The sequence below is a fragment of the Brachyhypopomus gauderio genome, unplaced genomic scaffold, assembly GCF_052324685.1.
Source record: "Brachyhypopomus gauderio isolate BG-103 unplaced genomic scaffold, BGAUD_0.2 sc51, whole genome shotgun sequence".
Classification (NCBI taxonomy): domain Eukaryota; kingdom Metazoa; phylum Chordata; class Actinopteri; order Gymnotiformes; family Hypopomidae; genus Brachyhypopomus; species Brachyhypopomus gauderio.
Window position 1 is genome coordinate 962,871 of NW_027506876.1, and position 25,724 is coordinate 988,594.

Sequence of the window (25,724 nt, forward strand, 5' to 3'; positions counted from 1 at the left end):
TCGTACCTATAGTGTTCTTGTGCACATTTAGAACAATGTTTAATGTACCTGGAAGCAAAAACTGATTTAATGTGATTTAGCAGTAAAGAGACTGTAAAGGATGCTGACATCTGTTCAGTGTATAAATTGGATACAATATGGACAATCGTGCAGTGTTGAACAACCACATTTTAATTTCTGTAATAAACAATTTAGGCCAGACACTGGATAAAAGAATAGGAAAAATACAAGATGAATGGCAGAAAACTTCAGTAATTCTTCAAAGGAAATTCTTTAAAAAAAAAAACAAAATTCTTTCAAAGACATTGACACACATTTGGTAAATAAAATCTGAAGCACACACTAACCTGTTGCAAATTAAAACAATAAGGAGGATCAAGAAATAAATCTCGAATGTCAATACCAAATACCACTGTGTTTTTCCTCTTTTGAACATATTGAACAAGACAACGCAAACAGCACATTTCTCAATACTAGTTTAGGCCACTGTGGTGATCATAAGCAAATACATAGAGCTACTATTTGTTCAGGTCAAAATATACAAACATTTTACAAAACTATGGCCAACCACCAAGGGAGGTGAATAGTCAACAAATACTCCATTAAAGGAACTGACTGGTGAGGAAATTTCTTAATAAGGGATTAGGGGAGTGAACAAGGGATTCTAGAACTAATACGCTTCTGACAAATCACTGGCTGATCCTTCCATTTTCATCAAAAAAGCCAAACAAAAATACTCTCTGACTCGGTAGATGCCAACGTGTATATACAGTACAGTGTAGGGAATGGGTTCCGTTCAGGCAAACTTAACGCAGAAGGTTCTAGCAATAAACAGCTGCATAGATTCTTTTACGTGATGGTCAGTTCCATGGACAAAGGGAATGGGACAAGGCCATTTAACAGCCACACAGAGGACATCCAGACCCACCCCGAGCTCGAGGAGTTGCAGAATCTTTGAAAAAGAAAAACAAAAGAACGTGTAGAACTTCAAGAAGAGTTCTAGAGCTGCACCAGAGTTCTAGACGTCTGCAGCCTGGCGACGTCTAGAACGTTTGGGCGCGTGTAAATAGAGGCCATCATTCTCCAACCATTCCATGGCCAACGCTGAGCCAACGAGATAAGGCAGGTTAGCAACGATGTATTAGCCATTAGGGGATATGCCCTTAATACAGGACTAGGGCTCAAGCCATATGAAGTACATGACGATGCAGGAGTTCGATGTTTGTCATCTCAATGAAGTTCTGGATGAAAGCACTACGATCTTAATAAAATGCAAGTCTACTTAGAAAGAATTACCATAGCAACGTGGGGTGGTTACATACGGGATTTGAACAGCTGATGAGACCCTTCTATTTTTTACCATGTTATGTGAAAACATTAATTACTGGTTACCTTGAAATCTAGAACACGCACAGAGTGAGCATACCAGGGTCTTAGTACTGCAAATAAATAGATTTTTTGTTGTTTGGGGGTTTTTTTGTTTGTTTTTACAAATGCAGTTCTGATGTTATGTAAAGCAAAGATTTTTATTCTTTCCTTGAACAAAAGGCAAACTGTGTTCACTGGCTGACCAAAGCAGTCTATAGAGAAAATAACCAATGTATTGATGGCAAATACATATGGGGGAAAAAAAAACACTAGTTTCTCATTTATAATACATTTCTAATATCTTTATAATAAATTTCTAATATCTTTCGTAGCAAATAAGTTTTGCATATACCTTATTTAAAACAACATGGTTCACATGTTTGTTTTGACATCTCGTTAAAAAAATACTCACTTTGAAGTCTTCAGTCTCTCCAACGTCACTTTCCCATCAAAGAAAGAAAAACGAATGACGCATTCATCTCTATCGACACGGTTACATTTGTTTTTGTAGAATCAGAAGTGTTTCACATATACAGGAAAAACGCAAAACGTCGCCGCTTCCTCCTCCTGGCTGTATAAAGACACAGAATGGCTTGCGACACAAGGCAGGTGCGTCTGTCGTACCAGACTGCCGTGGACAGGTTCATTTTTTCAGGAGCATCCTGGCGAAGTCCTCGTTGGACATGGCCTTGGCCGGAGCGGCGAGGACCCCATCGCTCACGCCGTCCTGCTCCTTGGGGGCGGTGCCGTTCTCCGTGTTTGCCTGCGGGGCGTTCTGCCGGTGAAGAGAACGCGGGAGCAGCGAGACCTGCGTGCGTCCTTTCCCGCGGCTGACGCCACACCGCAGAGGGAGGGGAAAGACAACATACGTACATATTTAGGACTGGTGCTGCATTTAGTGGTGCTGCACTTTGATGACTGGTCTTTGTTATTTAAGTACTAAAGGCTGGCTTGGCACCCCGAAACTGCTGTAACCAATCACGTGCTCTCTTGCGCCCCCTGCTGCCAGGTTCTGACTGTGACACAGAAATAGCCAGCACTGTTAAAGTGTGATTCAGTCTCGGGCTCCATACTCACGCTCCCTGCAGTTGCCGTGGCATCATGGCTCCCAGCACTCGCCCCGGTGCCATCTTGGTGTCTGCCTTCCGGGCCGGGGGGTTGCTAATGGCGACCGACAGGGTGTGTCCCTCCAGTTTGGTCCTGTCCATTTTCAGCACGGCCTGTGACGCCTGAGCCTCGTCCTCAAACTCCACGTAGGCCAGACCCTGCAGAACACGTGAACACATGCACCATCAGTCTACAGACCCTGCAGAACACGTGAACACATGCACCATCAGTCTACAGACCCTGCAGAACACATGAGCACACGCACCATCAGTCTACAGACCCTGCAGAACACGTGAACACATGCACCATCAGTCTACAGACCCTGCAGAACACATGAGCACACGCACCATCAGTCTACAGACCCTGCAGAACACGTGAACACATGCACCATCAGTCTACAGACCCTGCAGAACACATGAGCACACGCACCATCAGTCTACAGACCCTGCAGAACACGTGAACACACGCACCATCAGTCTACAGACCCTGCAGAACACATGAGCACACGCACCATCAGTCTACAGACCCTGCAGAACACGTGAACACACGCACCATCAGTCTACAGACCCTGCAGAACACATGAGCACACGCACCATCAGTCTACAGACCCTGCAGAACACGTGAACACATGCACCATCAGTCTACAGACCCTGCAGAACACGTGAACACATGCACCATCAGTCTACAGACTCTGCAGAACACGTGAACACGTGCGTGTGCCATCACTCTACAGGCAGGGCTACCTGCTGTCTCACACAGTACTTATATCAGCAGTTCAATTAATCAAATCCCTTATTAATCCTGTGAATAGAACTAAATAAAAGGATGGAAAGAGTTCTTGATTAGTTCATTCTTTGATTTCTTTCCTTTATCTTCATTATTCAATATCTCATTATTATTCCTCCATAAACTGATATGACAGCTTGATTTTAGATTATTTTTAGCTGAAATGCCATGCTGAGTCCAATCATTAAACCAGTGCATCACACTGTGTGTATCTGTGTGTCTGGCTCCTAATATTTCAACACCGTGTCTTGGTGGTTAGCACGTTTGCCTCTCAGCACTGGGGTCTTGGGTTCAGGTCCCTATCTGAGTGGAGTTTCCATGTTCTCCCTGTGTCTGCGTGGGTTTCCTCCGGGATCTCCGGTTTCCTCCCACAGTCCAAAAACATGGAGGTTAGGTAAACTGGCAGTCCCTGACAAATTCTCCCTGAGTGTGTGTCTTTGTCCCTTCATGTCCAATAAAAAAAGCAGTTGTCCGAGTGTGTGTGCTTGTATGCCCAGTGGTGGATGGTGCTCTGCCACTAGGGTCTGTCCTCTCTCCCCTTCCTGCACCCCATTCAGTCCCCCAGGGGGCTGTGGATCCCGGTAGAGAGTACGCTGTGCGCAATTGGCTGCCACTTCTCGCCAGTGTGCGATTGGTCGTGTAAGAGTTGTACCTGTGTTAAAATTGTAAAAGTGACCTTGGGTATCTAGAAAGGCGCTATATAAGTTGAAGATTCATTCATCCTAATATTTCAGTGGACACACTTGACTGACAGTCCACCATCACCACTCAAGCACAATGGAGTATAAATCAGAGAGGATCAGTATCATGTACTACATACATGTATTAACCTATTAACCCAGCGTCGTGCCCAGTACTGATGGAAATGGAATACAAACAACAAATAGACACAAACGTCTCAGTTAATGGTCGAAAATTTACCATTAACAACCCGAACCTGCTGAGATAAGCCTTCATCAACTATTAGGCATCACAGGCACCACATTAATTAGACCAAAGTGTACATGTTAAAATTCATAACTGGAGTTAGGTGCTGTGGGGTCTACACGAGAAGATTACTCGACGGTCATGACCAGAGGCGGTCTTTGCATAGAGGCGTTCCTAGGCAATTGGCTTGGGCCCCTCCCACTGCAGCCCACTGAAGGGGCCCCCTGACTAGCTAACTTAACTTTAAGCTTTAAGCCTGGTTTATACTTGACGCGGCGCGAGGGTTCGCGCGAAAATGATGTAATCGCAGTGGCTCTGCCTGTGCGCGAGGGCCTCGCACACTGTCGATTCGCGAGGTCGTGCACCTCTCGAATTTTGTAACAGTAGTTACAATTTCAAGCATTTTCAATTATTTTAGCCTAAATTCCAGCACGTTCAAACGTGAAACACAAAGCAACATTAAAATTGGTCAGGTAAATGTTCCTTCCCCTGTTTTTGAGGGGTGTTTCTTTATACTACCACATATCGTTTCGGACAACACTGCACGCCGAAAGTATAAACGCTTCCACCGTTCGCGCAGGGTCACCCGAGGTGGGCGGAGTCACGCGCTACGGTCACTCGCGAAAGTATAAACCAGGCTCGCATATTAATGTTAATGGGCCCCCTAGCTAAATTCGCCTTGAGCCCCCAAATTGCTAAGTCCGCCACTGGTCATGACCTCCACTGCTGCATTTTGTAGTGTGTAATGGAAGCTGAAGTAGAGGTGTGTGTGTGTGTGTATGTATGTGTGTATGTGTATGTGTGTGCGTGCATGTGTGTGCGTGCATGTGTGTGCGTGCATGTGCGTGCGTGTACCTTGGGTTTGCCAGAGCGGTTAGTGACGAGGCGCACTGCTCTGACGGTGCCGTGATCTCTACACAGCTCCTGCAGCTTCTCGGAGGTGCAGGAGAAAGGCAGACCCGAGATGAAGATCTTGTGCTTCTCCATCGACGTGTTGTACTTGAAGACCTGTAACAAGACGCGAGAAGAAAACAAGTCAAGTCTGCTGTCCACTCTTGGGTTTCTAGAGCTCCATTCTCCATCGTGAGCCTTGGGAACTGCACCACGAAGATCATGCACTACCACCTTTATTTGAAAAACCTACTGTGTATTGCCCACAGACTGCTGGTCTTCAACTGTAGACAGGCAGCATTTGAACCAAAATGGAAACTTATAGACCATCTTATTAAGACTTTCTACTTCGATAATTTTAGTCCGGTTAGGTCAGGTTTTAGACACATTAGACTTTTACCTTTTATTAAGACTTCCACTGCAAATTTGGTCCTGGAAAGAGTGGAAGTAACCCATATGTTTCAAGACTGCGAGCTAAAAAGTTAGCTAGCTAAACACTAATAAAACTTTAGTACTATAGATGACTTCTGCCTCGTTTCTACTGTAGAGCCAAATGGTTCAGAGAATGGACACGACAATTCCACATAAACAAAGACACCGAATGCTTACAAACTTTGCTCAGTATGGTTTTCTGAGCATGAATGATAAACCCTAAAGCTTAGAACTAACCCAAAACCTAAAGCATAGAACTAACCCTAACGCCTCAGGAGGGAAGTGTAGGATACGCTGAACTAAAACAGTCCCATCTGATCTGTCACATGGAACGAAGCTCATAGCACCGAGTGATGGGATAAGCCTGTCAATTGAGGATACATTTAACGACTTGAAATGTTCCCAAAATAATGGATCGTAAGTAGCCTATTTAAACATCTTCTGGTCCGCGAATCCCATCAACACCTGCTGTTGGCAACAAGGCCACCAATGGGTGGCGAGAAGGAGTATCTGGTCATCGCACGTCAGCGCTGACTGGAAGTTCAACCCAACATGGTAGGACAAGGTCCAATGCCCCAGCCTGAGCAAAACGCTGAAGGAACCTGCACCAAGGATGAAATGACACAGGCCAATAACCGCAGCCTGCCGCCAAACCCACACTGCACCGCTGGGGCCCTCAGCAACATCAGCCGTGTCTCATGCCTAGATGTGGAGAAGGTTCAACTCCAGGAGAACCCTGACCTGCATCTCTAGATGACCATCTCACATGAGCACTTTCTAAGCGATGGACACCTAATCGGACATGTGGACTCGGTGTGGACAGGCTTGGAGCGGCCCCCTGGAGGACACAGTTTCAGCAGACGGAAAAGCAGTGGATGCTGAAGAAGGAGGCAGGAAAGTAGCGAACCCTTCACACCACGGCTGGTGGCTGAAAAAATGTCCACATCCATAAAATATTGCTTTTATATCGAACTCCATAAGGATTACAATGGAAGGTGCAGCCCCCCTCCATTGTTTCTACTAAAGTGGGTTGTGACAGAGAAATCCTTCAAATCCTAAACCCTAAAGCACATCCGTGACATGTGCACTGGGGAGCAGGTACCTTAAAATCAGGGTTCTTGTTCTTATCCACGCAGGGGGACACGAACATCGGTCTTCCACCCACTTCCTGTCTGTCCAGCTTCAGCGCCTCTTGGACAGCCAACTCGTCCTCGAACTGCACATAGCAGTAGCCTCTGAACGCGCCTTTGGCCGTGAACACGGGCCGCACCTGCAGGACAGTCCCGCAGCTCTGGAAGGCGGCCCTCAACTTGCCCTCGGGGTCCTCCATGTTGAAGGATAAATTGCTCACGAACACGCTGTTGGAGTCTTTGCGCTGCTCGGCGGGGGTGCCGTCTTGGGCCCTGTGGGCGGAGCTCTCCACCACGGCCTGCTGGTTCCTCCGGGCGCTGGGAGGCTCCGCCTTGGAGGGCGGAGGGACGCGCCGGCCGAACAGAGCGCTCTCCGTCTCCATCTGCTCCTCCAGGGTCACGGAGTCAGAATCGCCATCGCCTCGAGGTCTCTTACAAGCCAGCTCTGAGAAAACAGTCGGTGAAACTACATTTACACCAAGCAGCTATACTGATCGATTCTCTTACACCAACTTGACAGAGTTTCCCGAAGCGCCACGCCCGATTCCCCGCCCCTTACCCGTTTCCTCTCCCCACTCCTCTTCGCACTGGTCCTCTGCCTTGCGCTTGTCTCCGGTCCTGCTGGTCTTCTGGACCTTCTTCTGGACCTTCTTCTCCGCCCTGACCTTCCGCCTCTGCTCCACTCGCACCTCCTCCTGCTGGGCCTGCTGGGCCTCCTTCTCTGCCACCTGCGCAGACGCGCAGACGCTCAGCCTCAGATCACACGCGCCCAGGCAGACCACCCCATAGCACAGAGAGCAACAGAGCAGACCACGCAGGCGGAAACAAGATGGGGCTAGGAACCGAAGGCTGAGGAAGACAGCACATTTCATCTTCCTCAGACAGAACAATCACCCATGCCTGAAAGAACCTCTCTGTCACTGAAAGATAAGCTCTCTCTCCTTCTCTGAACACCACATGGACACATTCTGAAAAGATCTTCAGAGTGTTCAATGCGATACGCACTACTGTTTAACACCTTTGTGTTGCAATGCCTCAGGGGAACCAAAATCAGTAACATGCATGAGGGCATTTCGTATCTAATGGACAAGCCAAAGGGAGTGCTGGTATAAAAGGACTGTGGGGGGGGGTCTTGCCTTTGCTCTCTGCTCGTTGACTCTATTCAGCCTGGACTCCGTCTTCTGTACGGCTGCGTCCCAGTCCCCCAAAGACCCTGCAGGACACGGGCAGGCGGGCAGAGACGGAAAGACGAAGACACAGAAGAACACAAACAATCAAAAAAAAAGAAAGAAGGAAACTTCTACATTTACCTTGCTGGGTAAAGAAGCAACTATTTTCAGCATATAATATTTTAGGGGTAATATAATCTCGGGTTTAATCTCTAAGGTTTAATCTGCGAGATTTAACATCCAGGGTTTAATCCATGTGCACATAAGCAGCACTCACCCTCCACCCTCTCAAACGTGAGGAGGACTTCGCACACGTGCTCCGGGTAGTCTGACGTACACTGCACCGCCCTGTGGAGAGCTTTCCTACAGTGTGCAGCATCTCCATATGACCTAAAACACACACACACACAGACTTTGTACACATCCTAACATCCTAGCGCTGCATACATATAAAACATTACATGAATGACCAGCATTAGAGGAAGACAGCCCATTTAACTGTCTGCCACTGATGAGAAACAGCAGGACCCAAACGGCTGCCTGCTTTCAGAGAAGGGCAACGCTGCTTTCCTGGTGAAGCCATTGTGCGATTTGCCATCATTTATGATTTTATGATGCGCTTTATGATTTTACAGGCCCAGTTTGCTCATTTTGCTCCTGCTGTTTAATGGGAGTGACACTAACCTCTCCAGGTTGTAGTACTCCAGCCACATGTTGGCGTATTTAGCATTCCCTTTCGTCATGATGCTATCCCACAATTCCCTCGCTTTTTGCATATTCTTACAGTGCAATGCCTGTTAAGAGAAAACGTATATGCACAACCCCAGAGACAAAACACAGTATACTAGGAGCTGGGCTCTAAGAAACACGCTCAACACAAATGAACAAACTGCAGGGTTAAATTTTTTTTTTATCTAGGACTAAGTAGTCTAGGACTTGTGCCTCAGAGCGTCTGAGGGATTCAGCACACACTCCCCGTCCTCTCTGGACTGGGGAACCTGCTCACCTCTATCCTGGCCCAGATCTGCATTATTGTGCAGGACAAATCTCCACTTTCACTGAATCCTGCAGCAACACAGTCCAGTTACACAATGACCACAGTGATGACATAATTACAACAGAAGAATAAACACAGTCAAGCTGTTTTCTACAGGACTGACGGATGACTGGTTTATTACGATTAACAACAACAGCCCAAATACCAAAACATGACATGTGAGGGGGGAACGCACTCCACTAATTGTAGCCTTCTGTCACAGAATAATTGCTTAGGGCCGACTGATCTGTGAACAGTTAACAGCGCGGACTCCTAGTGAACCTGCACACCGGGCCCAAGACGGCACTCACGTTCCTCCACGTCCTGTTTCAGGTAGTCGAGGGAGCGAGTGAACGCCGCACGCAGCTCCTCCAGCTCCCGGCTCCCCTCTGCAACCAATCAGAGAGCGGACAGATAATGAGGACACGCCCCCCCCGGAAACACCACAACCAGCACAGCCCGTGCGAACGGCGACGTGGCGCTTTCACCTTTGCTGAAGTCAACGCGTCTTCGCAGGTAGTCCAGGTACGACTGCCAGATCTCCACGTAGTCGGTGGCTTGGATGAAACCAGCACTGAGGGCTTTCTCAAACACATCTGGAAAGAAAGCAGACCAGACAAGACACGGAACACTGAAGTGTGATAACCAATCAACTGATAGAACCTCACAGAATTGGGGGGAGGGGCTAATTCAATGAGCAATCATCAGTGCGTTCTTTTATCTGTGCGGTGAATACCTGACACCAGGTGATGTTCCTCGCCGTGCCTCTCCAAAGCCAGCAGGTAGCTCTTCCACAAGCCCATGGTCCAGGGGCAGTTCCGCACCGCGCGCTCGTGACAAGACAACACCAGCTCTTTGATCTTCAGCTGTCGGTCCTGCATAAGGGCATTTAGGTGTTGGGTTACTTATCGTCAAGGGGCATTAGAACATTCTGGAGCGAGAGCTGGATGGCTCCAGGCAGGACACACTCTGTTCTACAGGTAGTGCTCGGAGGTCACACACACTGCACAAGTGATTCGTTTGCAGAGAGCCTCAGTCGGTGGAGAAAGTTTCAGACATGTATTTTATTTATTTACAACCTTAACAGACGGCACCAAATAAGTTTGGAGTCCTTCATCAGTCCCAACTAGGGTTGCAGCGGTAACCGGTTTCACGGTATACCACGGTATTAAAATGCACGGTTATCATACCGCGTGCATTTGCTTATTACCGGTAAAAAGCAAGCCAGCGGAGAAACTGACCCGTGCATGCGCAACTCCGCTCCGGTTCAGCTACTCAGCACACAGCGGTGAGAATGGCAGATAATAAGGTGGAATTAAATCACTTGTACTTCACTTTAAAGGTCCGTTTTAATATTTCCCAGCACCTTAAACTTAATAAAGTTAAATATTTATACATATACTCGAAATAATTCGCTTTTTCATCACATTATTTAATGGTTGTTTATTTTCAAAACGCCCAATCTTAACGTCTTCACGTTCTCTCATGTTTCGTCCTGGAATTACAAGAGCCTCGTATTTGTTAACGTGATACAAGAGAACTGTGCGGAGTCGCGCGCTACGGTCACTAGTGAAAAGTATAAACCTAGCTTTTTATGGTCCTTGCTTTCACTGGATGTGAAAGACGCCATTAATTTACATGCGTTCATTTTCAACTTCTAACGTGCCTGTTTTTCACATGTTAAAACCAGACTCGGAGTGAAAGCCTTAAAATAGAAATCTCTATTGTAATGATGTCAGAAATAAATCCTCTCTTTCTGCAGTATCTGGTTATATTCCAACTTGGCAGTACAACGGACGTTTACAACAGTTGTTGATCAGACACTGACCCAGGCTCAGTTTATCAGATATTAAATAATTTAAACTTAAATAATTGTACTGAAATACATGATTTAGGTTTCTCTAATTTTGCAGTATTTATATAAACATGTTTACAGCTTTTTTTTTTAAATGAGACATTTTGTATACAATAGTTGCAGGTTTCTACAATAAATAGTTAATTGAACAAAAAAAACTTGTAATTTCTTTAAGGGTCAGTGTATCTTTTAATAATATACAAACTAACTGTGATACCGTGATAACCGTGATACCGCGGTATTTTCTGAGACGGTTATCATACCGTGAAAATCTCATACCGTTGCAACCCTAGTCCCAACATCCAACATTTCATCATGTGCAGTGATCAGAGCCAGAGTGTAGAATACAAGAGCAGGATGTGAGTGTGTGTTGGAAATGTGTGACTGCACTCATCTGAACCACAGACACACCAGCAGACAGACACACCAGCAGACACACCAGCAGACAGACACACCAGCAGACAGACACACCAGCAGACAGACACACCAGCAGACACACCAGCACCTGGCGTGGGTGTGTGAGGACCTGCCTGTAAGACTGTACACCCTGCTCCAAATTATTACCTGAGGTTTCTCTCAGATTTTACTGAGCAAATGATGCTCAGTATAATTTTTAAGTCATGAACCGTTAATAAAAAATTTTTTTACCTACCTCCTAATGATTTATTTAATTTAATTAAAACTCAAAATGCACTGTTCCAAATTATTACGCACAACAGAGTTTTAAAACATTTTATAGGTTGTAAAGAACTGCTAATGGTCATCTTCAGGATTTGCAGTATTAAGTGGTCACATTTACTAAAATCAAAAGCTATTTCACAATCAAAAACATCTTAACTGGCCAATTCACATGTTAACATGAGAATATCCTCCCAGAGCTGCTCTCTGATGCGAATTACATCTCACCCTCACAGATCTTTTCCACGTTCATACATTCATAAAACAGACAATGCTCTGTTAGTCTGGGATCGAGCAGGTATCTGCTGGATTTAATTAATCGCATTTGATCTTAGCGCCAGGCAGCCATCGTGTCGAGCCTGGAATCAAGAGCCTGAGGGCCACGGTGCAGCTGACATCTGGATCTCACACATCAGGGGAGGTTATGCCAGGCTGTGCACAACAAACCCAGTGAATTAGACATGGGGCTGCTTCTGTGGCAAAGCATGTCCTCTCCATTTGTGTTGAGGTGTTTGCTCTCTCTCTCTCTCCGTTTAAGCTCCACCCCCCACTGCATCTAGCAGTCTCTTCTTCCTTCTACCTGCTCACCATCTCGCATGAAAGCTGCGATCCATCTGTCGCTTGTGCAGCTCTTTACCATCTCATTACCATGTCATTAAAATGCTTATGCATAAATTGAGGAAGGTACAGAAGGCAGCAAATAAACGGGATATCAAAACTAGTGTGTGTGTGTGTGTGTTGGGGTGGGGAGAGTGTGAGGGAGAGGAGCTGTGTGGAAGTGTATGAGTGATTTCACACACTTGCATCACTGCAGACCAGGAGCAGCTTGTGTGGGTGTGTGAGGGTTTGACTGTAGTGTACACTGGGCAGCTCACCAGGTAGGTGGTGTATTTGGCCCAGAGGTCTGGCACCAGGCAGTTCTCCGTCAGCGCCCTCTCGAACACCATCTGCACGCGGGCTGGGTCTCCCTCCTTCATCTCAGAGTCGATGTAGCTCTGATACTCCGCCAGCTTGGGGGGCTCGGACACCAGCTACAGCAGAGAGACGCACCACACGGAGAGACGTCAGGCGCGGGCGCGGAGCAGCAAAGTGTGTGTGTGTGTGTGTGTGTGTGTGTGTGTGTGTGTGTGCAGGTCTCACTAGGGCCTCCTCGTGAGGACGCCTCTTCTCCAGCTGCTGCAGGGCACGCTTGTAGTGGTGCGTCACCGTCTCCGGGACGCCCGCGTCCGCCCAGTCCGAGTACTCGGTGTAGGTGCCCTCCATATCTGCACAATAACACACCATCACCACCAAACTTACCCACCAGGACCACGCAAACGCTCCCGCCCACAACCAGGACCACGCAAACGCTCCCACCCACAACCAGGACCACGCAAACGCTCCCGCCCACAACCAGGACCACGCAAACGCTCCCGCCCACAACCAGGACCACGCAAACGCTCCCACCCACAACCAGGACCACGCAAACGCTCCCGCCCACAACCAGGACCACGCAAACGCTCCCGCACACAACCAGGACCACGCAAACGCTCCCGCCCACAACCAGGACCACGCAAACGCTCCCGCACACAACCAGGACCACGCAAACGCTCCCGCCCACAACCAGGACCACGCAAACGCTCCCACCCACAACCAGGACCACGCAAAGGACCACGCAAACGCTCCCGCCCACAACCAGGACCACGCAAACGCTCCCGCACACAACCAGGACCACGCAAACGCTCCTGCCCACAACCAGGACCACGCAAACGCTCCCGCCCCCAACCAGGACCACGCAAACGCTCCCGCCCACAACCAGGACCACTCCAACGCTCCCGCACACAACCAGGACCACTCCAACGCTCCCGCACAGAACCCTCCCACATCAACCGGGGACGCCCAGAACCAGGACCACGCATGAGGGTCTGGGATCGAAAGCAAACATTACTGATGAATTATTTTTCACTTCAAGGTCATTTCTGCGTTTGTTTGGCCTCATGTGGACATGGATTAAACCTTGGATGTTAAATCTCAGAGATTAAACCTTGGAGATTAAACCTTGGAGATTAAACCTTGGAGATTAAACCTTAGAGATTAAACCTTAGAGATTAAACCTTGGATGTTAAATCTCAAAGATTAAACCTTAGAGATTAAACCATGGAGATTAAACCCAAGGTGGCGGCGGCTGTAGCCACTGCAAAACGGCACAAAAGCGTCGGAACAAAATCCGCTCTGACCCCAAGGGAGGAGAGGGAGGGAGAGAGGAGGGAAAGAAGAAGAGAGGGATGCTCACTGCATCTCTCACATACAGAGAGAGAGAGAGAGAGAGAGGGAGGAATAGAGAAGCAGACCATCTGGCTTTGTGCAGGTGGATTGGACTGCTCTTGGCTTGGACCACCATGCTCTGGACCAGGACCAGGACACCAGAGACGGCACTATGGCGACAGCGCTATGGAGACTCCAAAAGGCAGCCTGGTGATGGCTGCAGGCAGCTGGTGCGTGTACCACACACACTACCAGCCTGGAGGAACTGAGAACCACTGTGACGTTGCACTTACCAAGCAAGCTTTCACACTAATACTATAACAACGCTGCAGCAGCAGGCCAAACCAGTACATGACTGGATGTGGACCAGTCAGTGCCACTGGAATAGAACTGCATTCTGGGTAGGGGGATAACGGCTTCCTCACCCATCAGAGGGACGGCCAGCTGGCGTCGGAACAGCGTGTGGATCCGGTCCAGCTGTGCGTTCAGCTGCTCCTCTTGTTCTGGGCTCGGAACGCTGCCGGGAGGGGGCTGCCATGGCGACAACAGAGCAAGGTTAACATAACTCCGCCCACCTGCCCAGGTAGCAATCCTACCACCACGCGACTTATCACCAACGCACTTAGACAAAGTTACACTTTCTTTGTGTTACTCAGCAAGCACATAAAACCACTGTGAAAGTACGTGTGATCTTTAACGGGCCTACAGGTGTGATGAGTGTGGGCTTCAGTACCTGCAGAGTGGAGAGGATGGCGATCTCAAACTCCCGGTAGGCCTCCCACAGGGCTGCCCCCTTGGTCATGTGCAGCCCCACGGCGGTCAGCGCCCTCTCGAAGATGGAGCGTGCCCGATCGATGCCCCCCGCTGTGCCCATCCCGCCGATGGAGTACTGGGCATATTCTAACCAGATATCAGGGCCTGGGGGGGGGGGGGAGGGGTACTTTAATAATCCTGCCCCCAAAACACTTCCTGAGGGCTACTCTGCAAGGGTCTTAACACTGTTGCTGAAGGAAATACATCCTGCACTAATCTGCTGAGGGAGAAATCAGAGACTTCCTCTGCCGGGGGTTTTCAGAGAGCACTCATTCATTCAAATGTAATATGTTGACAATTTGAAGACAATGAATTCAGCGTCAGTTATGATATATGCGACCAAAGGAGAAAAGCCATATTCAGAAAAACGTAAGAGTGGTGTCCAAAAGGCTAGTGGGGGGGTCCTTACAGATGTAGTCCTTCACGGCCTTCTCAAAGAGCTCGTAGATCTTCTCACGCTCCACCTCCTCACCCTCCGTCAGACCAATCTCATCCTTAAGCCAGTCCAGCCAGATCTCTGTGTAGCCAATCAAAACACAGCATGAGGAACGGAACCCTTATGCTAATAACACTAAACGCATACCGATGTTATGCTGCAGGTAAAGAGATGCATCTGGACGTTCATATGTTGTTGCTGCTAAATTTTCCTTTGCAATAATTAGATAACTGAAAGCTTACAATTTATTATTATGGTGGACTATGAGCTCTGTGAGAAGCATATCCCAGATGCAATAAGAATTAGTGGAAACACATGTGATACAGGGTCCATATTACACATCCCTACTCCCAGATTAATTTTGAGTTAATGTTATATATAAACTTTTGCTTTGCATAGATGTTTCAGACCCATTCCTGTCAGATTTGATTACGGCAACGTACATTACATGAGTGTAAGCAGCCAGAGAATAAGGGGCTAACAAAATAACCAAATACCAAAATACTAAAGCAATGGGTTGAGATACAATAAATACCCTTATAGCACATCCACCAGTTAGCATTATGTAATTTACATTATGCTAACAGGTGGTCATAAATGTAATGGCTTTCTCTTAGTTCTGGTCTCTTGAATACCCTCGTCATGCCGGGTCACTCCAAACGTACAGGACACCTTCAAGATTCTCTCACACATTTTCTCCGTCCACTTACAATTCATAACACTTCTTTTAGGCTCCACAGCATACAAAAGAGAATAACTGCCTCAGAAGAACGGCTACCCGCGTTCGACTCGGAAGAGCGGCTACCCACGTCCGCCTCGGAAGAGGGGCTACCCACGTCCGCCTCGGAAGAGGGGCTACCCACGTCCGACTCGGAAGAGCGGCTACCCACGTCTGCGAGTAGCTTCAATTTGTCCAGAAGCCACAGCAGCAGCAGCAGGCGTGATAATGTGATGATTTCTAAAGGTGAGATAACGTGAGTGGTAGGTGTTCTGAGGCGCTGACCTTCAGTCAGAGGGAAGAGCTCGCTCATCTTCTGCCTGGCCTTGCGCAGGCGGTGGAGTTTCCCCTCCTGCCTCAGGAGCTTGATCAGGTCCACGTGGCAGTTATAGTCGAAGGCGTTGATGGAAAGCTGCAAAGGAGACATTAGATATCAACACCACAGAACGACCAGCCCTTCAGTTAGATGAACATCTACAACATCTACAGAACCAAAACCACCACATTACACCAACACTAGAACCAAACACTGACATAACACCAACACTAGAACCAAACACTGACATCCGCAAAGACTGGAGCAAAATATATCAACATATATCAAAAATATATCACCTGCAAAGTTGAATGAAAAAGAGAAAGGTATTAGGTCCCACTCTGATAACTCCTCAGTGTTAATGATGCTAAATATTTAAGTAATTAAATGTCATTTCTCTAATCTAAAGAGTAAGAAAAAAAATGTAAAGTATAATTACAATACTGTTTATATTGTAATATATGATATAATGTGTGGTTATATAATTATAACCACACAATACAGTAATAATGATTTATATCCATCCATTACCATTACTGTCTGATTGAGCTGTACATTTTTAGTGTACCTCCCAAGTTGTTCCAGAAGGAAGGTTAACTCATTTTATATTAGTTCTTATCTTAAGTTATCTTGCTTTTTAAAGCAATTTCTTCTGTATCAGCTTTACATGTCTTCCCCATACTTCCACACAATAATGAATGTACGGAGGTACAATACAAAATGAAGTGAATTTTTGCTTAAGTTATTTTTTATTTTATACATTACACCAATTACTTTTGACATTTTAATTTGCAAGTTCTTTGGTTGGGCTTTTTAGTTCTATTTATTGTCAATTATAATACCCAGAAATTTCTTTTCAGTTACCCGTTCAATTTCAACATTGTTGACTTTGTGAACAGAATCTTAATTTTTCTGTTTCCAAAGATAATTTATCTCGTTTTACTTGGATTGGCTAATAAAACAGTATAGTATTTATTGTCAATTATAATACCCAGAAATTTCTTTTCAGTTACCCGTTCAATTTCAACATTGTTGAATTGTGAACAGAATCTTAATTTTTCTGTTTCCAAAGATAATTTATCTCGTTTTACTTGGATTGGCTAATAAAACAGTATAGCTTTATTACATGTTGGTTCATTTCATTTTGCTACCTGTATCCAATTAAAAGAAATAGCCTAAATTGTTATTAATATGTATAAATAAACTGTATCAATAATTATAAATAAGCTGTTAAGTGAGAAACCCTGTCATTGACAGGATGACAAAAAACAAGTTTCTTTTAGTACTGAAATATGCTCCAGTGCAGGCTCAAACATTATATACCGGTAGTTAGACGCCTAAATGCTCAATGGCTTAATTTACTTTGTGTGATGTTGTCGAGATCAAGGCAAGTCGCTAGTATAGGTAATGTGCATCCATTGAAAGACAAAGACAGTGTTCATATAAATCTACAATATAACATGCATCACTGTCAATCTCTTTGTCAAGTAAATTTCTAATTTATAGTACAAACAAGACACAAGTCAAAAGCTACCTAGTTTATTTTCTTACTGATATCCCATACATAACTTCTTTTACGTGTAAGCTTGCTTTCCATTGTAGGAGAACAAATGTCATTTGACAAGGCATGTAGTCAACCTGTTAAAATCAGTTTTGTTTGAGCACTGAAATATCCTCCGACACAGAAACATTAATGGCTGCTTACACACACGGTTCACCTCTCACAATTAGCTAGTGAATGATTTTGCCCTGTAAATTCAGTGTGCTATTGTGATGCCTTACTGTAGACCAATCAGCGCAAGGATTGTAAATTATTCACCAAAACTAGTGACAAACACGTATACACACACACACACACACACACACACACACACACACACACACACACACACACACACACACACACATTTTTTCATTCTAAGGCTAAAACAATCTGGTATTTTCCATCCTGACCAAAATCACATACATTCTACACACACATCAGAATAAAGGCATTCTAGGTCACCTTTAAATTATAATCACATAGCCATCTAGTGGGTACAAATTCAAAAGTGCGTTTAAAATGTCAAGAATTTATTCTGCTATATCCGCAGAAGAGACTTGAGTTCAGGGATTCTACTTAATCTGAAAGGACATCTGACACCAACAAATCACTTTTCTTCTTTCCATACCACAACAATTCAGGCCCTACTGCAGAGCTCAAGGAAAACTGGCTTCATCCAGTCAGAAACCTGAACCCTACAAAGAGGATGGCCGCATCTCATAGTTTTAAAGACGTGTTGTGGGCTGACATGTTTAAATAAAGAATACGAGCTGGCGAGTGAATGAATAAATAACTCTCAGGATGGCGGTTCTCCCCCTGCTCCTGTCGGCTAGGGGAGTCTCCGCAGCTCTAACGGGCTCCGAGCCCGTTCCCTCACGACCGGCTCTGACGGAGAAGCGCAGCTGGTCGGGCCAGCCAGCCTGCCGGAGCAAACGCAGCAACCGTACAATCTCGCCTGGTGATCCATCACCACCTTTCGATGGAAATTACAGGACTGCATCTGTTCACAATAACAACAGGGAGTTTAGTGCACCGAGAACTGTGCTGAAATCGGTTCAAGGCAGAGTCAATCAATAATTTTATTACCCCTTAATGTAACTGCCCTTTTACCACACGCTGCACTGGGCAAACCATCATATAGTGAATTCTGAAGCTTCATGTGCTTTGTTAGAGGTTTCGGTGGACAGTAAAATGGGGCAGGAAAATACTTGTTTTCAACAAGCAGGTGTAATTTCAAAGTTACAAGTGCATTAAGTCCGTTTCTGGTATTTAGTAGGTACACAGGCTGGGCGAGCCCAGTGCAGCCGCCAGTCCTGGAGTCGTGACACATGTTTCTCTCCTTCAACTGGGTCGACTGGGCTGCTGAAACAGGAATCACCGACTAAACCGACCAACAGAAGATCACGAATGTGACTAAATACACAACATTGCGCAATTCAGATTCGCCCGATCGCTTCACCCTTCTGGAGGTCTGTTGACATTTCCAACAGGCACCTTGTTAAGCAACAATAATAAGTAATAGTTTTCATGAGTAGCTGCTTTAATGCCAACCATTGACCATTTTGGTAAAAGACAGTAAACCCAAGAAACGTTTATGCAGCCCCAGTGCTCCCCCAGTACCCCCAGTACCCCCAGTAACACCCCAGGACCCCCAGTACCACCCCAGTACCCCCAGTGCTCTCCCGTACCACCCCTGTATCCCCAGTACCACCCCAGTACCCCCAGAATGGCGCCCAGTTTGACCAAACGTCCCCGAGGCAGCAGCAGTATCTCCACTTAAACTATGCAGCCACTTCGTGTGAGGGTTCGTCGAACTTCTGACTGATTATGAACTTTACAGACAAGGTGTGTTTGAAACACGCACGTATACAGGAGGATTACAGGAGGACATTCGCACCCCAATATGAACAAACACGCTGGGGATCGGCAGCTAACCGGCTAACTCTGGCTAACACACACACACACACACACACACACACACACACACACACACACACACACACACACACACACACACACCTCGCTGTAGTGCCCAGACACAGCGAAGACGCAGCTAGTTACATAATATACTGAGACTTTTAAAAACACGACCCTTCATCAGGACGTGGTGTTGTGTGTGTGTGTGTTCTGTGTGTGTGTGTGTGTGTGTGTGTGTGTGTGTGTGTGTGTTCTGTGTGTGTGTGTGTTCTGTGTGTGTGTGTGTGTGTGTTCTGTGTGTGTGTGTGTGTGTGTGTGTGTGTGTGTGTGTGTGTGTGTGTGTGTGTGTGTGTGTTCTGTGTGTGTGTGTGTTCTGTGTGTGTGTGTGTGTGTGTTCTGTGTGTGTGTGTGTGTGTGTGTGTGTGTGTGTGTGTGTGTGTGTGTGTTCTGTGTGTGTGTGTTCTGTGTGTGTGTGTGTGTGTGTGTGTGTGTGTGTGTGTGTGTGTGTGTGTTCTCTGTGTGTGTGTGTGTGTGTTCTCTGTGTGTGTGTTCTCTCTGTGTGTGTGTGTGGTGTTTTTATCAAGTGCGCACTAACGCGTGTAGCACTAGCCGTCTCCATTCATTCCCCACTACCCCACCTGCTCCTCCAGACGCTGGATCTCCGCCTCATTTTCTCGCTCGTCCTCCGACGTGTCGTCGTCCTCGTCCTCGGAGTTCTCCACACCCATCCCCTCTTCCTCCTCCGACTCCATTTCTCTCTCCATTTCCTCAGCCTCCTCTTCAATGTCTGCCAACGTCTCCCCTTGGTGTCCCGTCGCCGCCATCTTGGTCTGGTCTGCCTGGCAACAGCGCGCGCTCGCGGCAACACAGCGCGCGCTCGCGGTAACAGCCGCGCGTGAGGACGACGTTTACGAATCACACCTCTCCGACTTCAAATAGATCCTGTCACGAAACGACGACCTTACGACCAGAAACAGACCAGACACAGATCAGAAACAGACCAGACACAGATCAGAAACAGACCAGACACAGACCAGACACAGACCAGAAACAGACCAGAAACAGACCAGACACAGACCAGAAACAGACCAGACACAAACACAGACCAGACACAGACCAGACACAGACCAGACACAAACACAGACCAGACACAGACCAGAAACAGACCAGACACAGACCAGACACAGACCAGACACAGACCAGAAACAGACCAGAAACAGACCAGACACAGACCAGAAACAGACCAGACACAAACACAGACCAGACACAGACCAGACACAGACCAGACACAAACACAGACCAGACACAGACCAGAAACAGACCAGACACAGACCAGACACAGACCAGACACAGACCAGACACAGACCAGAAACAGACCAGACACAGACCAGAAACAGACCAGACACAGACCAGACACAAACACAGACCAGACACAAACACAGACCAGACACAGACCAGAAACAGACCAGACACAGACCAGACACAGACCGGTCCCTTCTGGAGAACTATCACGGCGCGAGAAGCTCTCCTGTTCACGTTTGGAAGAAAATAAACTACTCATAAATGTACGTCAATAAACACCGTGGCGCCCCCTGCCGTCCGTCAGAGGAGTTGTGGCGGTCATAGCCACGCCCCGTGCCTGGTGTCATGGTCATAGCCACGCCCCGTGCCTGGTGTCATGGTCATAGCCACGCCCCGTGCCTGGTGTCGGGGTCATAGCCACGCCCCGTTCCTGGTGACGTCGTAGCAGACATGGCGCTCGCGTCGGCCGCCAAGCGCTTTGCGTCGTTTGGACTTTCCGGCAGCGCGTCGAGGTTGCGGGAGATTAACGCTGTTTGTCGCTACCACAAGAAGGTAAACGGTGTGTTTAATGATGTGATTAGTGTGATTAGTGTGGGCGACCGTAAACGACGACAAACCGAGAGTGTTGTCGACGGCGCGTCGTCCTGGAGCGAGGCTAACGCGTTAGCAGCTAGCGGGCAGGACAGCCTGTGTGTTTATGTGGTTAACCGTGCGGCTACACCAGCACACCCACACCAGGGACCTGCATCCGCCTGTCGCTAACTCACACACCCTTCCAGTGTGTTTATTAACATGAACAGTGTGCAGAACAAACTTATTTTTGTTTGTGCAGAACAACCTGCAACTCTGGCCGATAGCTAGCTGGCTAGCGCACCAGCGGGGTCTGGCGCAGATGTGTTACTGTACCCGCGAGAGGCGCTGTCGTTACCGCCACCTACCGGTGTGGGGTGGTACTGCGAGGATTTAACACTCCTGAGATAGTCAAGAAGATTAAATCCGCCCTTCGCAGAGGATTTGAGTACAAATGAGAGAATGGCCAGAGAAGCGCCTTGTCCACGAGGGGAAAGAAGTGCCTGTGTTGCTTTGATAGACGGAAAGCGTATTTAAAGAAGGAAACATGCAAAGGTAGTGAATCGGTGTAAAGGGCAAAATGTTCATTTTCATTGGCTTTCTAGCCATTTTTTTGTACATTGTTCCCTTAAATTAGACCCCATATTTAGGAATATTTAGGGGTTGAAAGGGTTAAACTGAAGTGAAAATGTTAACATTTGAGGTCAGTTTGATGGGCAGCCAGTCTGGCTACAAAGAGACATCAAGACTTTCCTGCACACTCATTGCATATTTCAGAGGAAAAGGTTTCAAAACACCAATGAGAATGAAAATTAAGCTCCATGGCCCCTCCCTCTCTGATTCAGCCCCGCCTCCAAAGAAGCTCTTCAAGTGCCCCAGCTGCCTAGCTCAAAGCTGTTGCCCAACAAGCCAGCAGAAATAAATCTTTTGGGTATGAAAAGTAATCTACAGCAATATCTGTTTGGTGAAGCGTTGTGAATGGCTAAGTTAGCACTAAACCACTTATGAGAATATTTAGCAATGAGAGCACAGGCACACATCAGGAGAAACACCAAACGTCCCTGTTCCTTACCTGCAGAAATGCAGACACTTTGCATCAGTTTGCAGTACTTTCATGTCCCATAGTTCCTGCCACCTCTGAACATCTGCTCTGATGCTGTTTGAGTCTTCATCTTCTTCTGTCTACATCTGTCATGTAAACTGAAAGTGATGGTTGTCATTTAGCTACCATTGCCCTTGACCCAGCTCACTGATTTTGAACTTGTTTTTTAAATGTATAATTTTTCTCTGACCTTGTGATTCTTAAGAAGACATTTAAGAATCATTTGAGTTCTAATGGGAGCCAGGAGACTGTGAAATTTTCCTCCTCTGTCTCTGTCTCTACTGTGTACAGATTCCAGGACATGATGGCAGTTTTAGCAAATGTGACTGCAGGTTTAATATGATGAACGGTAGTAAAACTGTTGGTGGTCGCACATATTTCTTAGAGATTTATCATCTCTGGTTAAATTAGGTTATTTTAGAGGCATTGGTTTTCTATAAAAAAATATTTGATAGTTGTATTGTTATTTTAGATTTCCACATTTCCCATGCATCTGCTGGGACACGTCATGGCACTATTTAGACTAAGTATGTTATGAAGACTGTGTTGAATATGAGCACCAGTTGATCTGACTGTTGACAGCTGAATTTTACTCTGATTCCTCTGATATTTTCTCCAGTTCCATGAGGTCAGTCGAGTGTCTCCCTGCTTAGACCCTGTTACTCATTTTAGACTGAGCTTTGCTGTCTTCCCCTAGGGAGATGAGACATGAGGCAGGTCTCAGGGGCGAGCTGCACTGAGACCTGAGCATTATGGTACCATTGTAATGTTCTGTTTGGATGGGTTGTTTTTGTTTGTTTAAACACATTTTACAATCAACATTGGTAAATAAATCGTAGACACTGTCCGTGTTGGACGAGCACAATAAAAGTTGCATTTATGTGTAGAATACGTAATGTTACTTTACAAGTAACTGTATTATTTTGAAGGTGGTGGACCATTATGAGAACCCAAGAAACGTTGGTTCCTTGGATAAGAATGCCAAGAACGTGGGGACTGGTTTAGTCGGCGCACCGGCCTGTGGTGATGTCATGAAACTGCAGGTATGCTGCATCACTTCCTGTATGCTGCATCACTTCCTGTATTCCCCGAAGTTGTGCATGTTGGATTCACTTTGTGACTGCAGTCAACTGGCTTCTCTACAGATTGAAGTGGACGAGAATGGAAAGATAGTGGATGCCAGGTTCAAGACGTTTGGTTGTGGATCAGCCATAGCTTCAAGCTCCCTGGCAACGGAATGGGTCAAAGGCAAATCGGTACGCAACGTCATGACTGTGTGTGTGGGCTGCATTACATTAGCCTTCAGTGAACAGAAAGAAAAACGTATATCTTAAGAGTGGTAGGTGTTGAATGGTATTGTGAACAGATATAAAGGCTCACAATGGACACTGGGCCAGTGGGTTGAGCTATCATTTATTATTAGTGCTGTCAATTCCAGGTGCTGCGATTAAAAGTCCTCACCAGGATTTTGCTCAAGCTTGCTAGATTTTCTAATTAGCAGTCCAGGTAAAATTAGTGGAATCAACACAATCCAGGAAGCCTGAGCAAAATCCTGGTGAGGGCTTTTAATTGCGGCACTTGGAATTGACAGCACTATTTATTATTATTTTTATTATTATTATTTGTTTAAAATGCCCATTTAACGTTGACGGACTTGTGGCTAGCTTACGTTCCTAGCAGTGTGTCATGTCTTCAGAACTGTAATGTGATTTCTTCTCTGCTTTATCATGCATTGCTTTAGCTTTGAAGTGTGGCTTTGCTTGCTTGCTCTTTGGTAGATTTTCTGATGGTCTCTCTTCCCTCCTTTAGATTGATGAAGCCCTGAAGATCAAGAACACAGAGATCGCCAAGGAGCTGTGTTTGCCCCCGGTGAAGCTGCATTGCTCCAGTAAGAAGCAGTTTTTCATCGCCATAGCAGTGCTATGGTAACGGCGTTTATTAAAGCGAAACACCTTTATAATATCCTGATCCTGATTACGTTTACTTCTCTGAATTTGTATTAATCGGAGCATTTCACTAAATTATTCCCCTGGCGTACAAGTCCAAGTCTAGCCTAGTCTCTCATCTAACAGGCTATTTCTGCCCTCAACTCTATCCTGTTTGCTTCTCTCCCAGTGCTCGCAGAGGACGCGATTAAGGCAGCGTTAGCCGACTACAGACTCAAACAGAAGGACGATGAAGAGGTGGCGGAAGCTCGGAGTTAAGCGTTGCTGAATCCGTCCACGTTGCAGACTAATGCCTTGGCACGTTCACGTTATCGTGCACAAACTGTGCCGTGTAGCCTAAACCAAACCTAAACAACAGCTTCACACTCCTCCACTAGTCCTGAAGATGTAGCTACACTGCTGGATTGCAGGTTTGATTCAAGGTGTGGAGGGTAGGTGTTCATGATTAGAGTGCTCTCTGGGGGGTGAGTGGTTTTCTCAGTCTTTCTGAATCACGCACAGTGCTAAGCACGTTGTCAGAGGTTTTCCAGATACACGTCAAGCTGGATTGAAAAAGGAATTTTCAGAGGGGATTCGCCCAAAACCGATTGCACATGCAAAGGTCAAGTTTCTCAGACTCGGATTACAACTATGCTTAGACTTAAAGAAATTCCAGTGTAGTCCAAGATGTTTCCAGAATAGTCCACTGCCTTCTAATGATGACTTTAATACAGTGTGTTTGATGATTCTGATCTCTAATTCTGATAATACAAGATTTAATAAAATTGTCATCTTATTTAACGCAATACATTGTGATGGAAGGCAGTGTCAAATATATATTTGTTTACATTTGTGTTAAATTAGTTTTTTGCTTTGACTGGTTGTCTGATACTAAATCTTCTGAAAAATGCAAAAATATGCAGTCGTACACGCACAATTGAAACATGTATATATGTTAATTATTGGATAAGCATAATAAAATCAAAGATGATCATTATGAATTCTGAGTTATTTTGTGGGATCACACAGTAATGGGCTGGAACAAAACACTACAAACAATAGAAAAAGAGGCAAAAAAATACAAATTCACACATATTAGTTGATTCTTTCTCCATAACGACCAGATGTCTTCCCACATTTTTTCACAGGATGCACATTTAATTAAACAATCAATATCCACATACCGTCCACATCCTAAACGTAGTGGTTTGTTGGTCTTTCATACACCTTGCGCCATGTGACAATTCCTAGATACTAGATACAATACCAAATACTACAAAATTGTTTTGCTAATGTAAAGGATTTTGGTTTTGTCTTCTAGCAGACAGTGAAACTAGAATATCATACCCAAGCCAGTTTACAAAGAAAAGTTAGCACTACGTTACATAGACACTTTGTTCCTATGAAAATATGTGCCAGTTTGTTCTCTGCACTTTCAGCCCTTTGTCAGCACTCCCAT

The 25,724-nt window shown here is 46.1% G+C and overlaps 2 protein-coding genes across 2 annotated transcripts; one reads left to right on the forward strand and one right to left on the reverse strand.

Moving 5' to 3' along the window:
* Window positions 1-150: 150 nt before the first annotated feature.
* sart3 (spliceosome associated factor 3, U4/U6 recycling protein) lies at window positions 151-20,991 on the reverse strand. The gene is made up of 20 exons (XM_076987235.1): window positions 20,844-20,991; window positions 20,005-20,326; window positions 15,876-16,002; window positions 14,846-14,953; window positions 14,357-14,541; window positions 14,049-14,154; window positions 12,520-12,644; window positions 12,255-12,410; window positions 9,583-9,721; window positions 9,335-9,442; window positions 9,158-9,235; window positions 8,817-8,875; window positions 8,495-8,604; window positions 8,088-8,200; window positions 7,778-7,854; window positions 7,201-7,369; window positions 6,614-7,086; window positions 5,044-5,196; window positions 2,446-2,633; window positions 151-2,198 (listed from the first exon to the last, which is right to left on the reverse strand). Exons 2-20 carry the CDS (start codon window positions 20,188-20,190, stop codon window positions 2,012-2,014), a joined length of 2,847 nt encoding a protein of 948 aa, XP_076843350.1. The 5' UTR covers window positions 20,191-20,326; window positions 20,844-20,991; the 3' UTR covers window positions 151-2,011.
* Window positions 20,992-21,062: 71 nt separating this feature from the next.
* iscua (iron-sulfur cluster assembly enzyme a) lies at window positions 21,063-25,259 on the forward strand. Its single transcript, XM_076987237.1, has 5 exons — window positions 21,063-21,220; window positions 23,270-23,383; window positions 23,486-23,596; window positions 24,150-24,228; window positions 24,456-25,259. The coding sequence occupies exons 1-5, from the start codon at window positions 21,119-21,121 to the stop codon at window positions 24,542-24,544; spliced, it is 495 nt and encodes a 164-aa protein (XP_076843352.1). The 5' UTR covers window positions 21,063-21,118; the 3' UTR covers window positions 24,545-25,259.
* The last annotated feature ends 465 nt before the right edge of the window (window positions 25,260-25,724 follow it).